The sequence below is a fragment of the Python bivittatus genome, unplaced genomic scaffold, assembly GCF_059951505.1.
Source record: "Python bivittatus isolate LINGU-HERP-01145 unplaced genomic scaffold, Pbiv_v1 ctg000070_np1212, whole genome shotgun sequence".
Taxonomy (NCBI): Eukaryota; Metazoa; Chordata; class Lepidosauria; order Squamata; family Pythonidae; genus Python; species Python bivittatus.
The window spans coordinates 3,571,068-3,588,057 of record NW_028277034.1 but is presented as its reverse complement, the minus strand read 5'-3'; the positions used below and the strand labels follow the sequence as shown (position 1 = coordinate 3,588,057).

The window sequence follows — 16,990 nt, the reverse complement described above, 5'->3', positions numbered from 1 at the left end:
AGTCCTCATTTAGTGAGTGCAATTGGCTCTGGTGAAATGGTCACTAAGCAAACCACATGACTGAAAGAGAGAAATAGAGAGAGAGACATGCAAAGATTGCTGGTTGCTGCAGTCTCATTCAGTTAAAGTTCTCCTGTACAATGTCCTGTGCCTGACCCACTTTCCCCCCTTTTTTTGCCCCCCTCACAGGGTGGAGAAATTGCTTAACAGGTTACCTCTTCATGAGCTGTTTTTCTCTACAGCACCACCCTAAAAGTTAACAAGTTCAGCTCTGTGACCTTAATGGATTAGAACCCTGGGTCAGCTGCAGCTGCTGCCTGAAACTGACCAGACCTTAATCAGTTTCACACCAAAGGCTTTTGCTGTTGTAAATGCATGCATTGGTAAGAAAATGAATTTTTATTAGCATTTATTACTGTTGCATTTGCAAACAGTCACTATCCAAGGCAGTTGCTAAATGAGGACTACCTGTAATGAGCTTTATCTGATCTTGGAGGAGAATCGCATGAAAAACATCTGTACTTTTATAGAATAATAATGAAAGCCACTCTTATTTCCTGCAAACATCTTAACATTTTAACAGCTACATGAAAGTGAGAATATGTGTTGACGCTTCCCTTGCACATCCCATTCGTTGTATAACATTCAGGTAGAGGGCACAGTGGTCTCTGGTCCTACCTTCCTCCATGGTTGTACAAGTGATTCCAATAGGAAAAGAGAACTCTGCAACCATATTCATCAATGGATGTATTGTCTGCATGTGTTGCCCTCTGGAGTTTTCAGCAATTTAAATGTAGATAGTTTTCTCTGGACTGTTGTTTTTCAGGTAGCGTTAATAAATTGGCTCATACATTCAGTGCTATTGTTGCTTAATCTTAATCTTTATAAAAATAATAAAACTTTTGCTATTTAAAATAAAATTCTAAAGGCTATCATCCTTTCCATTGGCAATTTACCAGTAATTCACAAACAGGAGAAAGTTAGTTCTTGATGCAGAGGGAATATCTGCATTCAATTTCAATGCATTAATTTTCTCAGCTTTTTGGGTGCCATGATAATGAAATGGAATAAAACATCTAAAGCTTTCTGATATTTCCTTGCATTTATCTCTTCCACCTAACATTTAACCTGATATGCTAATCTTATAAGCACAACTGATTTGATTAATATATATATATGATTCTTCTGATCTTAGAACATTTTATTTGCAAGAAATGTGAAACATGGTATCTTCTGAATCACGCTGAATTGTTGCCAGCTTCAGCCAAGTACTTGTGCACAGTTATCCGGCTCTCATCAGAGCCAGCCAGAATAACAATGAAAAGGAATTGTGGGAAATGTAGTCCAACATATCATATAGGTCACCATACAGTACCCTCATACAATGCAAAGAGTTAAGGGGGACAGATTATTATATCGCTCAAAGTATAATTCAAAATAATTAACTGAGCTAATTGAATGAAGTAATAGAAACTAGGGTTGTGCAATGATTGGATTCAATTTTGAAAATGTGCTTCAGAGGATGCAGCAGTGTAATATATTACCTATTTTCAACTTTTTAAAGCAACTGCTTCTTTTCCTGGAATCTCACAACTGCTATTTGTAGAAGTCATGAGATCCCACTAAAAGTTGGGTTGTGGTAAAGAGTTGTAGACTGGTGCTATGTCTATGCTCTGAAACACCTTTTAGAACTGAATTGGAAGCATTGTCATATGATAGTTAATTATTAATCCATTTGAACAAGTGAATGATAACAGCCTATAGAAAATAAGTTATTACTAAAAAGCCTTCAGGGCCAACCTTGAATAAATATTCTATTACTTAAATATATGCATATGTAATGCAAAAATTGTACATTGTAGATCTCACCCACTCTTTAACAGATTTCTAAAAAAAATTCCTCTGGTCTTTATGTCGAAGTTGTTCCCAACATTCCCTTTGACAGATTTTACAACATCTTTGTCCAAAGGTCATGTAGGAGAGTCACCGAGCATTTACTAATACTTTTTGGTAACATGATTTTTATTTTTTAAAACAACATAGCCTGATGGCATTACCCATTGTAAGAGGTGTTACCTGATGTCCACTTGACTTAAGCTTTCTAGGGCTTTGGCATTCTAAAGCCTGTGGCTCATAAGGGTCAGAGCCAGCCCCAAACGTTCTGTAGCCTTAGGCAAAAAAAAGAAAAAAGACGGTGTCCTTCCTCACTTCCATTTCACATGCAGAAAAACCAACTAGAATAGTAGTAAAATCAACCCGGACAGTACAACAGTAATTTTCACTATGCCTGAAGGCAATAAGCTAGTTTAAGAAGAGTAAGAAAAACTGAATGGTATGCATGTGAGTGTATATTTATATATATTGTTCAAGACAGACAAATAGCCAACTGGATCCAAAGGAATAACTGCGGAGCCATCACTATTGACGTGAACTTTAGACTCATAATGGTTGTTTTATTCTCACTAAAGACGGAGCCAGTAGTGATTGTTGTGTATTTTCTGTGCAATTTAAAGTAGCCATTCTATAATAACAAATTATAATAAAAAATCCTTAAATATAGGAGAGCTTATAATCATTTTTACCAGTCTCTGAGTCTCTCTTACTAGATTTCTACTCCTTTTATTCCTATCTCTTTTGGAAAACAAGCTAAAAACAATTGTCTACAAAAATATAAACAACTGCACTAGAGTGCTACCACTTCTTAAGAGAAAAATGTCTGATATTTATACAAGAATTCAGGATGTAGTTCAGAAGTAAAAGAATGACACTAAAAGCGTGAAGGCCAACGACAGTAGAAACTCTTAATGAAAAAAAAAATCTATTTTTTTCAGAATGATGGCTTTTTTTTTTTAAGTAATACTTAAAAACAGTACTCCCAAATATTCCTAGATAAAGATTCAAAAACAGGATTTAAACCTAGGTGACAGCCCAGAAACCTGTTGTCTTAAATTCCAGAGCCTGAGAACTGAAGTACGTTGTAAGTTCATTGTTTTCTAAAACAGAGAAAATATAAATGAATTTAACTTTGAGTCTGTACTGACATCTCTGTACTGAGAATCATTCTAATTCAGATATACATGTGTTATCTTTGGTGCTGTAAACATAGGTTTTACTAGTGATCTTATGAGCAACAAAGCAGCTCTTGGAGGATGTTTTTGATACCTCAGCCATTAAATCTGCTATTATCACAGCTTCTTTTGCCAGGCCAGCAGTATTGCATTTAATGATCTTCAGATGTCCAGGAGGGACATCAACAAACTAATCACTACTTAGGAAAAATATCTCTAGCATCTGCTTTTGTTGCCATGAAGTCCCTTGGTAATGTGCATATCCTCAGCCGAAATGATTGCTTTGGACATGATGGTTCCCAAACAATCATGTTTCTGCAGCTGGAGAGACAAAGAAGCCAAGAATCACCTTTCATCTGCCAAGCTGCAGGAGAACAAGCTGATTGGCAATCCGTTAAATAAATCAAATGCTGAGAGTAGGAAGTAATTTTCTAAAAACACATACATAATACACTTGTCATGCTATACACCAGATCTCAGGGTCTTCAAACTTGTCTATATGCAAGCTGATGAAGTGAAGGCAACATGTGAAATAGCCTAGAAACATGTAATCATGAGAGCTCCAGGCTGGAGAAACAAGAGATCTACAAAAATAATATGTAGCTATTACTCAATATTTAGTTTAACACACACTCAGTCTTAAACACTTCACTGAAAAATGGGATATGATGCTTTCATGTGTCTTCTGAATAAGTCTGCCTGTGGCCTTAGGGCTGCATGCAACCTCTAAAGTAATTTTAAAAGTCTGCTGGTTGTAACCATTTCAGCAATTCCATTTTTTTCTAGACTTATTCATGAAGAGCCAGGGTAGAGAAAGAAATTTTCAGAAACTGAAACACAAAAGAGAGAAACAAGTAGCCATTATTGGTCCTGCCTTGTCCATTGCTTGCTTAAGCCCCATTCACCATCAAAATTTGACTCCCAATATATTATTTGGAAAGGCTATTATTTCAACAGAAAAAGTTCCCCATACTTGATCTACAGTATGATTTCAAGAACCTGAAATCAAATTGTTCTTATTGTTACAAGAATGTTTAGTGTTGTTTTGTTTCATAGTCACCCAGTTTTGAAAATTGGGAGTGTTGCATTCATGGAAAATAATGCACTGCAGTACATCATGGGGCTAGGATCTTCTCAAGCTCTACAGTGGAGGTCAATGTTTAATTGCAGCTCCCATTATAGTGTTAGGCAAAGTCAAAATCTTGGGGTCAAAACTGTTGAGCTATGAAGCATGTACTGTCTGTCTGATCCAGTGCACACCTGGATAAAGTGAGTGGTGGTTAATGATTGTCAGTTCTTAGATTTTTTTCAGAATATAGCAAAAGGTCTTCAGAGGGTGAAGTCAGACTAGATTCTAAAAGGAAATCTTCCTACTCAGGATCTTCCAAGCCAACAGATCCATTCTCTGACTGGAGAATGAAAACCTGACAGAACCTCCATCTTCCCCTAGTCTCTGACAAATCTGAATCTTCAAAACCACATGAGAGTCCTTTAATACTCATCTACTTCCTCCAGAGGGGATGAGTTCAGACAGGATCACACAGACTGGGGCAGCCCTTATAGGGTTCCAAGTTGTTCATGAAACATCTTATTGTTCTAGTAGATAAGAACCTCAGTGTTAAGTTTCTAAGAACCATGTATAGTTCTAACTACCATTTATATGAGAAAATTTCCGCTTCTCATACATTTGCTGGATGGTTCCTTCATACTGGATTCAACTTTGCCTGCTTAGATCTGCCTGTTTTATCTGGTTTAGATTTTCCCTGCTTTGATCAGCTGTTACATATCCTTGACTTCCCCTCCCAAGCTTCAAGTAATTACAAAACAGGCTACATAGAATGCCAGACTTCGTAGAAGTAGGAGGTACACAGAAATATAGCAACATGCAACTCAGTCCTTAAACCTCTTAACTGCTTACCAGGAAATAAACCTAATTTAACATAGCAGCCTAATCTTTAAATACGTATATTCATATAAGATGGTCCCATAAAAAAGCAGTACTAAAAGCCAGAATTGCTAATTTGTTGTTTAAGTTTGATTTTTCATAAAGTGACTTATATGAAATCCTTTTCATTTCAGATACAGACTAGAACTATTGCATTATATTTATTTGAAGTGTTTCCTTCCTCATGTGAAATAACTATTCTTGGTATTGTAAATAGAAAGTTACACAAATGTTAAGTTTAAAATGTGTTTCCAAAGGAAAAGCAATTTCTGCTAACTTGAGTATTAAGTAAAAATCTCATTAGGATTTAATGTACTTAAAAATGTATCCAGGTATTTGCACAGAAGTTACAGAATTCACAAAGAAGAGGTAGCCTGCTATATTATTTTAAGACATCTGATTTTGTGGAGGGGAAGAAGGAAGGCTTGAAAAAGGAACTATCCACCTTAAATTTATATGCATTGGTCCATCCCACCAAATACGACACATGATTTCTAAATGAATCCCTTTATTAGCTTATTGGGGTTATGTTGCTAAGGATCACCTATATAGAAGAATGTGTATTTCATAAGAAGGAGGATAATAACTTATTTATTTATGTTCACAAACATACAACTTCTACTCTGCCCTTGTCATGATATTACTACATCTGGTATAATGGTCATAATAGGTCTTACCAGCTTGGTTCTTTTCCACAAAGGTTGAATGCATGAATGTCCATAAAACCTGGCAGGCAGGCATAATAAACTTTATGCTGATTGGGGATTCTGGGGATTTAAATCCAATACATCTTGAGAAAGTGAATTTGGGGAAAATTGAGCATGAATTGAAAAAAGCCAAGTTTAAATGTCATAAAGCTCATTTTGGTTGCCTTAGGCCAGTGTTTCTCAACTTTGCCAACTTTAAGATGTGTGGACTTCTTATGCTGGCTGGGGAATTCTGGGTATTGAAGTCCATACATCTTAAAGTTGCCAAGGTTGAGAAACACTGCCTTGGGCCATTTGCAGTCCTTCAGGAGGGAGAGGTGAGGTGAGAATAAAACTGGGGAAAAGATGACACCTTGTGTAGGGTGTCTTGTAGAAAAGATAGGATATAGGTTTAAATTTCTAGGCAACCTGTTCACCAGCAAGGTTTAAAGAATAGAATGCAAACAAAAACAGAAAACAAACATACACTGACATGAATCTTACCCAAAACTATCAGTATAAGCTAAGCCAAGGGAGTTTCATTTCACATAAAGATGGCAGTGGGCATTACATTGGGCAAAACTGCAAAATTTCTGGGATGCACAAGACAAATATTTTGAGCAAGGCCAGGCTTACCCCTCAGTTCAGCTGGCAACTACTTTTTATTTATTGTTTTGCTATAAATTCCATGGAATGATTCTAAAACCACTGTGAATAAGACTCGGGAATCATCCAAAAGCCCCATAAAGTGAGAACCTTCAATGATTCATCTTTTGTGATTTATCCTTACTGCTGGGGAAACTGTACTCAGCCTTTTCAAATGACTTCCATTCAGTTCACTTACTGCTGTTTAGAATGGAATGGCCTTGTCTTGAGTAACCCAGGGGCATTCTCGGTCATTCTCTCCTTCACACTCTGGATGTCTTAATGATCATCTTTAGTGGTCCCATTGCCTTTTAGTGTCAGAAAATGTGCTGGGGAAAAAAAGAGTACAGTTTGCTGCTTTAAACCCAAATTACAGCTTTTCAGGATCCATGTATATGGAGTGGCAACATTACCTTGTCGTTTGGCAAGCTGACTGCACCAAGAGAAGATGGAGTTGTGCTAGATAGCAATTGATACATTTGGAATCGTAGTGTAATTCTGAACTCAGACTCTACATGCTGTCACGTACCCGACATTAGCAAAACTCTGCAATTTATTTATTTAAGCAAATTTGCATAGCCGCCCATCTCTCTTAGTGACTCTGGGTGGCATACATAAAAATAATCAAAAATGGATAAAAACCATTAAAAACAACCAATTTAAATTATTATAAAAACAAGATTTTCAACTAGATCTCACCAAGATACTTGGCCATTGATAGAAATACTCTGATTCTGCCCTTGTATTTTCCCCTTCTCATTTCATTGTTTTATGTACATTTTTTTTCCAGGACAGTCCACTGGTCTTACAATCTGACAGGAATGTTACCATGAATGCAAGAAATCACATGGGACACTTAACAGGACAGCTGACTGTAGGTAAGTCTTATTATTTAATAAAACTTTTGTGCATGAATTTAACACCATTCTTTTACATTTCATGGTATAGGAAACAAAAGGTTGCACTTATGTTATTAAAGAAGATGTTGATTTATGTCCTACATTTTCCAGTCAAATATACTATAAGTGGCCCAGAGAGTTAAATTTAAACAGAAATATAAATTGAGTAAATAAATAAATCAAGAGCGCTCTCAAAATAATTAACAGCAACTCCAAAGCAAATCAAAGCAAATTAGTAAAAGCAATCTGAAAAGGTTAACATATTATATGAAACACAAAAACTGGTGAAAAGCATCATTAAACCATACAAAAAGTTTAAGAGAGATAACTCTGAGCAGAAAAAAATGAGGACTGATCTATATGTCTTAAATATGAGACAGCTTGCATTTTAGCAGATTTAGCTCTGTGTTAGCAATTTAATAAAAAGGATAATGTATTACAACAAACTGCTGATCAGATAAAATGAGATTTAATTCTCTGTACTTCAATATCATCTCCCTCCCTCCCTCCCTCCCTCCCTTCCTTCCCACCAATGTTCAAATATTTACAAAACCCTTTTAATCTTTATATATTATAAATTTGCATGGAACAAAATATGAGAGAATTATTTTCATATTTGCTGGTACATCTTTTAAAAAATGGTTATATTGTAAGGCATAAGGAGTTTATCCTTATGATGATCTTACTTGATACTAGATCAGACATAAAGCATTAAACTGAATTTCCATATACCATGGGAATTTTAGATTTCACTGATGTGGACTTATACATTGTACATTTTCATGGAATCTTATGTATACAGGCTTGATATAGAAAATAATATAAATTTTAAACAGCTTACAAGGAGTACCATCTTTCCACTTTTCATCAATTGTGGCCAATACAGAACTGATAAGCTTTGAAGCTGACTAGCCTTAGCCTAACAATGGTTCAGCTACATTTGAGTTATTTCAGTAGCTGAGAAAACAGCTTGTCAATTTAAGGTTTCTCTGACTGCAAATCACTGAACAAATAATAAATTACTTTATACATGTTAAGAAATTAACATGTATATCTGAATCAACTTCAGATTCCTATTTTAGCTTGGAATGTTCTAGGCTTCTCCATAGAGTTTCCATGTATTACACTTTTTACAAGATTCAGTTTAGATTGATACTTGCAGAGTATTTTGCTCCACAAAAGAAACACAATTGTCTTTTAAGTTAAACCTTTCAGAATTGAAGAAGGGGAAAGGAGGACAAGGAGCCTATAATCCTTAGATAGCAGCATCCCAAATCAGTATATGCATACAATATGTTCAGATTTTACTCATGTTCAGGGTCAGTTGTTGTGATTCCTAGCAATTTCTGTCATATTTCATCCTCCAATGCCAGATTTATAATTTGTGATTATCCTAGCTCAGCTGCCACTGTTTTAAAATGATAAAATCTTCCACAGAGTTATTGTGATTTATTATATTTGACTTCCTATGTTGAATAGATTGATACATTAGCTGACTCAGCTAAAATAGATCCCTCATTTAAAAAGGTGACCTTCTAATTGGGCAGTATATTCTTCAAAATATATTAATACTTTTGAATTCAAGTGTTCACAAAAATATCAGGGGCAAATACATTTTTTTGCAGACAGATCCTGTGTCCTCTGTGTGAAACAACGAAGTTTTTCTTTAGAACTATTATTTTGTTCAAATGTAAATCACAGATACACTGTGAGCTATATAAAGAGATAATAAACAGAATTTGAACTAGTTGCTTCTTTCTGTAGACAAGACAATTGCCTGTAAAATCAGTTAATGTTATTGGTCCAAGCTGTATTCAGTAGATTTTGACTTCTCATGAGAGATGGATGAAGTACGTGGGAAACATGGTTTTAACTCTACTTTTTGTCTTCCATTGTTTCACATGCCAATTAGGTCAATAGCTAGTTATTGTAAATTGGCCAGCTCTGCACAAAATGCTAAGCTAGATTCTGCTGAATCCTTGATAATTGGATGGATGGATGGATGGATGGATGGATGGATGGATGGATGGATAGATAGATAGATAGATAGATAGATAGGTAGATAGATAGATAGATAATCTGTTATGATGATAATTGTGTTAGCTGTGATGATGTTACCACTGTGCAGCTGCAAGTCCAATTTCTATCTGTGCTGTTCCTTTGAGAAAGGTGGATAAAGATGCAGAGTTGTGTGGTCTTGGATAAGATATATGTTGATTGTGTGTGCATTAGTAATAAAAGCTCTGAGAAGTATTTAAGAAGCCTTCAATTTGTATAATGAAAACCTGACTTTAGTTTATATGTCTGTTATAAAAGTCACAATAATGCAGAGATTAGTTGCAACAACTGAACAGAATAGGCAGAGAGGGCCGTGAAGCATAGCAGTGCCCTTACGAGTGAGCCATTGATCATTCCATGGCTGAGTACTTAAAAAGAAGAAGGAGAAACAATTGTAATGCGGTGCCTGCCACGTTTTCATTACACAACAGGACCACTGAATTTAAAGATTTTTTTATTATGTGGTAGGCCATGGTATCCCATAAGAGGTACTTAAATATATCAAAATGGCCTAGAAGACACATTTATGCAGATGAGATTTAACAGAGGTGCGAGGGAGGGAAATCTGTCCTTTTCCATATATGGTCTGTTTACCTGTGTATACTGTACATCACATGTGACAAACTGCAGCTAAAAATACATTACACATGCTGAACATGTGGGCAGTGGCTTAATTGCATGCAATTTGTCCATGTTCCACCATTCTAGCATGTTGGAAGAGACGATATTAATGCTTACATTTGCAATAATGAGGACTAGAGACTTCCTGCCTATTGAAATCACAATGCTCCATGTTTAGTAAAGACACAGAAGTGAAAAACTCCTATGAATTCCATTGCAGTGAACAAATACATGGCTTGTTTGAAATACCACAAAACCAAAAGCACACTAAATGGTTAAATACTTTAAAATGCAAAACACGTGAAAGGGATGGGGTTATTATGGTTACTACTATGTAAGGCATATGTTAAAGAAATGCAGACAAAAGATATCTATGATTTTCATATGCACTTTTTATTTTTTAAAAGAATCAGAGACTGATAAAGAGTAAGGCTGAGATTGGGGAAATGAGGTTGGGAAATGAGAAATGGAGTGAAATTTAACTACACAGAATTCCTTATCCCCAGAAAACAAATGTTACCACAATCTTTTTCTTCCAAATATGATCTAATAAATTATTTCTTTTACTGTGTATTTTCTTCTAATATTTCACAGCTAAGGCACAGCTCTGTGACTGTCATGACATTCCCTAAGTTGCTGTTGGCTGCAAAGCACATTTACATTATTTGGAGCATCCGGCCTTATAACCAATCTCTGATAGGACATTAAATTTTTATCTTTGCTTTCTCCCTACTCTTTCTGACATTCAGATATCTCATTTAATTTTTCTAAAATTGTAGCTTGCATGAGGACTGGATGGGAAGGTCACTAAGAAGGGCAAACAAATTTAGTGGTGTTTTATAACTTGTGTTATAGAAAAATAGGTTGTCATTCTCACATTCCTCTGACATAAGCTTTAGCTGTATCTCTATTGGCAAATTGTTCTGCATGATATTAAAATCATAGAAAAGAGATATAAAAGTAAATCCTTCTTCAAGTCAGGCTTAATTCTGGGGCCTCATGGACATGTCAAGAAAGTTCTCTTGGCAATAATATAAAACTAGTTTGCCACTGTTGTATTCTGGCAACTTTTTGAATTCCTAGTCTAGCCTACAACCATGGGTTTTTTGATGATCTCCTATTCAAGAACTAAACCAGGCCTCACTATCAAGAGCTCTCAAAACTGGCGAGACAAAATAAAGAAAGCAAGGGCCTTCTTTGAACTGTATTAACTTTATTCTTAACATAACAAAGGTAGAAAGACACCAGTTTCTTTGAAAGACTGATTTTCTATCAGATGACTAATCCGGCAGAATGCAGCTAATACATACAAACAGATCTTCTTTTCTTCCCTCTGGTTTCTGCCTTCAAAGGAGGATGAAATGTAGCCCTTTTTTAATGTCATGATTATCATTTTGAGATTAAACAATCCCTCTACTAAAATGACAATGTGCTTCTCCTACAATTAACTGTTCCTAAATTACCCAAAGAGATAATCAAGGGCTCTAATTAAAACTTAGCTGGTCACTTCTCATAGTTAGCAAAACCTGAATTGTGTTTCTTGCGCCTTTAGATCCTCTTCTCCCTTTCATCAAGATCCTACATTGCATTGTCCTCCCGTGGAACTACATGCTGATTCCTCTTTGGTGATCTTCAGTCATCTAAGAACTTGCATCTCTTCATCAACCCAGCGCTGCCTAATTCCATTTCTTTTTTTCTCTCTCTCTTTCCAACTTCTCAAACCTTTCCTCCCCATCCACCACTGTGAATCTCTTTGCTAATTTCAGAAGGAAATTCCCACGCTTTCCAATTCACAGCAGTTCCCAAACTGTGTACCACAGCATTCATCATGTTGATGAAAGAAGACATGATGAAAATTCCTTAATCTCACAACACATGGACAGACACAACCATAGTTTTAACTGGGAAACTTTTAGACCAAACTAAATTTTAGACCAAGCATTTAGACCAATTTTAGACCAAATTTTTTAATTTAGACTAGCATTTTAGACCAAGCTAAATCCAAAAATGCAAGAGAATTCTTGGAAGCCTGATATTCAGACAAGGCAGCAATTAACGACACATAGAGATAAACAGCATCTACATACTATTCAAAAAAGACAAAAGACCAAAGATCGCCTCACCAGCAATCAATCACCAGCAATCACCACCCAGATAAGCAAAGGTTACCGCCAGGCACACAATCAAGCAGCAAACATATGCCAATCAAAGAACTACCAGAGGAGCAAAACAAAAACCCCACCCCCACCAGCACCAGGAAAGCATGCCACAGTATATAAATAGAGAGCAAATCCCAGCTCATTTTAGCACTGAAGATGTTACCTAGCCGGGTAATGAAATGTTTGCAAGAAAAGAACCAAGCTCAGAGAACCCCAAGGACTCCACAATTATCTCTTCATCCCATATCTCATCCCTTATCTATAGGCAAATCCATAGAACATCATCTTTTCAGTCCTGGTGTCAGCAGAAAGACCATAAAGACTCGCCAGAAGTAACAACACATCTTGTTTTTAACATTGATCACATTGATTAATATAAACTAACTTTATATTCCTTCCTTTTACTTATAACAGTCTTAATCTTTAGCTCATTCAAATATTGTCATAGGATTTGATTTCTCTTCATTTCTTCTTTATCACATTGTACAGAGTTCTTCAGGTCTTTAACAAGCCTCTTTTGTAAATCCAATAAGAAAAAATTATCCAGGTCACTTTCTTGGTTTACCATTTGTATTTATTATTATTATTTATTTATGTATTTCCCTTCTGATGTTTGAAATATCAGCCAGTTTCTTTTGTATATCCAGTGAGACATGCTTTTCCAAGTCGTTCTTTTGGCCTGTCATTTGTAAATCCACTTTTGGTACCATCTCTATCTTGTCAGATAAAATGTATTGCACATCTGTCATTTCTTCAATAACATCTTTTGGACATAGTCTATCCATAGAGGCAGACATCATGACTGACACTGTTGATATTGTGACTACTAATTTCTGGCTCCATTCTTCAAAAGTGTCCCTTAATATTTTCAATGTTATAATGTTTTGCATCATTTTGTAGGACCCAATTAATTAACACAAAAGGTAGGGTTGTGACTTTTTTTTTTTTTTTTTGGTCTGCCTAGAATCTTTAATCCCCTCTAGTATCCAGTTTTTAAAATTCATAAAATTACTTATCTTTATTATGTCTTGCAAAAACCAAAATAGATCTATTTCCCATAAGAAGCTGTTTGTTCTTTATAATTAATTCCAAAATCTTATTGTAAAAGTTTCCAAATTTATCTGGACCCTTAATCTATTTATAACTTTCTAAGATCAAAATCTTATTTAGCTTTCTCCTGTTTATTTCAAATTCTTTAAATTCTTAAGTTTATGGTTAAAATTTTCTTTCATTAAGGATTGTAGGCAAACTCACCCAGTGTTTTCAAACTTGTCATTCCGAAGGTCTCTAATAGCTTAAAAGTAGTGGGGTTAGCGAACTTGGTATCCTTTAAAAGGCACTGACTGTGTTTGTGAGCAAAATGGCTATTCCCATTGTTTCCCAGCACTCACACGTGCAGGACACCAGGGGAGAAATGTACTTTCGGACTTGCAGGATTCTGTTAATGTAACCTTGCAATAAATTAGAATTAGATCATCTGGTCATGCTTCTTGTCTGAGCTACCCTGCAAGGCTGACATCAATCTTGCACGTCTGAAGGTACATCTCTCCCCAATCAGCTTTACAGCCCAAGAAGTTAGGAAGTGTCCCTTCTGAGATATTTTCCACACCCACATTCCAGCTGTGAGCCAAGCTGTCTCTTACCTGACCATTGCCCTGGTTGCAAATGTCTTCCCCCTGTCTCCCAAGGTCATTCCCACATACCATTACATCCACTCCTTTTCCTTAAATCTACTGAAGAACAGATTTGAAAGGAAGAGGCTTCAGGAAGCTAAGAAAGGGAAAGTCTATTCTCAGGACCAGAAGTTTGCTTTCATATCTGTTATGCATTACTTAGGTTAAAGCTGGAAATATACAAATACAGAGTAGCAGCAAAATATTGCAAAGTTGATCATGTCTTTTGCATTTTTAAAATCCTTATCCTACAATTCAATGAAAAAAAAATTGAGGGAGGGGATCCTTGAAGGAGAAAAACATGTGAGAAAAATTTCTTAGGTGAAGCATGAAAGCTAGCACTTCCCTTAGGTTTTACAAGTGGAATGTGAGAATGTCCAGTTTGCAGTTGTAACCAGTGTACAACCTCCTTGCCTTTTCACGTTACAGTTAAATCCCAAGGGAAGATATAACAAAGGAAGTCCTCCCATGTGATCATTTCGGATTAGGAATAGTGGACACTAATACTGGGATGCTAATATTTTTTATTTATCATCTTGCAACAATAAAGATTTAAGATTATTAATTTTGGGCTTAGTTATTGGACGAAATATTTATACCAATATGAGCCTTAAAGTGATCAGGAAAAGTTCTTTTAAAGATGTCTATTAGCAATGCAAAACAAAAACAAAAAACAAAATGGAAATGGAAATGAATTAAGCCAACTTGCAAATTTTTGCTCATTTCCTGACTTTCCCGGCTCCTATTTCTTATGGGCAATCAAAACTAACTAAATGCTTCAAAAAATGGAAGCTTTTTTTTTTTTTTTTTTGCTATTATTATTTGCCCAACCTGGCACTCAGCTGACATTACAGATGATGTAAACAACTCACATCTGTAAATTCATTAGCAAGTGTGCTGATGATAGTGGAAAAGTACATAGTGATGAGGTTTATTTATAATTGAAATACTGATATCTGTCTGGATTTTTATGGGGTGGCTCAGAGAAATCCAGCAACCTCTCCATCATTTCTTAGTGCTGCCAATGAAAACCTAAGTTTGAAAGGAGAAAGGGACGGTGAAACTTCAGTGAAGCTTTTTAAAAAAAAAAAAAAATCAGCAATTCAATTACAATCTGGAACATTTACTTTAAAAAAACCTAATTTCCACTAATTACTTCAAAGGGTTTCATTCAACTTCAGTTTTTCCTATTTAAAAATATTTCTAGAATCAATATAGTCACATTATTACCTCTAACACAAAAAAATCTCCAATTTTATACAGAATTATGTATAAGTAAACCTGTTTAACATAATTGAGTTTTGTGGGAAGGTACCTTAAAATAGCATACATATTTAACTCATACATAATAAAAGGATTGACTCACACAACACGCTAACCTTTCATGTAGCTTGTTTGGCTTTAGTTCTGAATGTTTTGTGAATCCAACCATTTTTGCTTTGTTTACAATGGTATATGTCATAGGGTTACAATGAACTAAGTCATTACAACTTATTCAATGAACTAGAATTAAGCAAATTTCCCTTAATGCCATGTGTAACCCACTGGAAATTGGATCCACTTCCTCCATGTTTTGCTTTTCAGTTTGGCTCTCAATAAAAATGCAATACACAGAACATAGCTAGATTTCTATTTATCTATTTGTCTAGAAATGGAGAGCTCTATTTTTAGAGAAAGCAAATTCTTAGATGTTTGGAACATAATCCAGAATCCCTTGTCATTGTTCATCTTGTTTGAGCTTGATGGGAGATGAAGTGGAAAATATTTGATGGAATCGGGTTGTCTGTCAACTTTCAGGTGGACCTTGGGCATTTCGATTTTGAAATCCAGTGTGTTGAATTGAGTAGACTCAGGTTTAACTCTTTTAGCCACAACATTTACTAATTAACTTTTTAAAAATCTGTCTCTCAGCCTATCTGAAGAGTTGTTTTCATGAAGTTGAAATAGGACAAGCAATTGGGCTGTTTTAAACTCAAGCAGAAAAGATGGGCTATGTATGTAATAGATACATGTTCCCCACAAACATGGGGAGTTGAAGTCCACACATCTTAAAGTTTCCAAGGTTGGGAAACACTGCTTTAGTGTGTCACATGTATAGTCATTGCAGCTGGCTTCTGAATATACATGTATAGTTATGTATAAATGTTGCACAGTAGGGCTCAGAAAAAAACATGATATTAGGTTGGAACTCCATTAAAAAAAAACAGATGTACTTTAAAAGGTACTGATTACATTTTAAAAAGCAATAATTTTATAAAAAATAGAACATTCCCAAATACACATGATTACATACAAATACATACCATTTCAATTTTGAAAAGCAGAATATCAATTAGTTAGGTGTCATCAAATCAAGTCTGACTCCTGGTGACAGCTTAGAGAAATGTTCACCATCTTGATGCTAGTAATAATTCATAGCTCCTCCAAGGACATGTCAGTACCCTTTTTGGGCCCATCCTTCTACTTAAACCTTCCTCTTCCTTTTTTTATACTGCCTTTAGCATTGCCATATATATAATCTTTTTTTTTTTTCCCTAGTCCATCAGTCTCTTCCATCATGTGCTTGAAGTATGAGAGTTTCTGCTTGCTGATCATTGCCTCAAGGACACAATCAAGTTTTATTTAGTCCGAGATTGCTTGGTTGGTTCTTCTTGAAGGCTATAGTGCTCTTAGTAACCATCTCCAAGTCTGTAAATCTTTCACTCTTTCTCAGTGTCCAGTTTTCATAGCCATGCATTGCTCCACTTAAAACAAGACCATCGCTTTAACTATTCTAATCTTTATCACTTAAATGTATTTACTTTTCATAATCTTTTCTAAATTTTTCGTTGACTTCCTTCCTCCCTTTTTTTTTCCTGCAGTACATGATTCATCTTTATCTATTTTTAGCCCAATGAAGCAAAATTGCCTACTATCTTTACTTCTTTGCCTCTTTGTAGGTTGACATTACCTTTATTTTCTTAATATTTAACATTAACCAGGTTTTTCACTTTTCATTTTTATTTTCAATTCTTCTCAATTTTCTTTATTCTTAGCTATCAAAGAGGTATCGTATGCATATCAACCTGCAGTTTTAATTCCAGTTGTTGTGGTTTCTTCCAATCTTGCCAATCTTATAATATAGTGAATGTTAAATAAATATAGAATGATAGGCACCCTTATCTCCCTTCTTTATTCTGAACTACTCCATTTCTCAAAACGCATTTCTTACGATAGCTATTTCTTCCATGTAAAGA

General features: G+C 35.4%; 1 protein-coding gene across 2 annotated transcripts in view; it reads left to right on the top strand.

Annotated features, from left to right (window-relative positions):
* Window positions 1–16,990, top strand: part of SGCZ (sarcoglycan zeta) — a 201,225-nt gene that overhangs the window by 125,504 nt on the left and 58,731 nt on the right. For both annotated transcript variants that reach the window (XM_088131119.1, XM_088131110.1), the window contains exon 3: window positions 7,135–7,222. In XM_088131119.1, coding sequence (XP_087987245.1) covers window positions 7,135–7,222 — 88 coding nt within the window. The remainder of the gene's footprint in view (window positions 1–7,134; window positions 7,223–16,990) is intronic.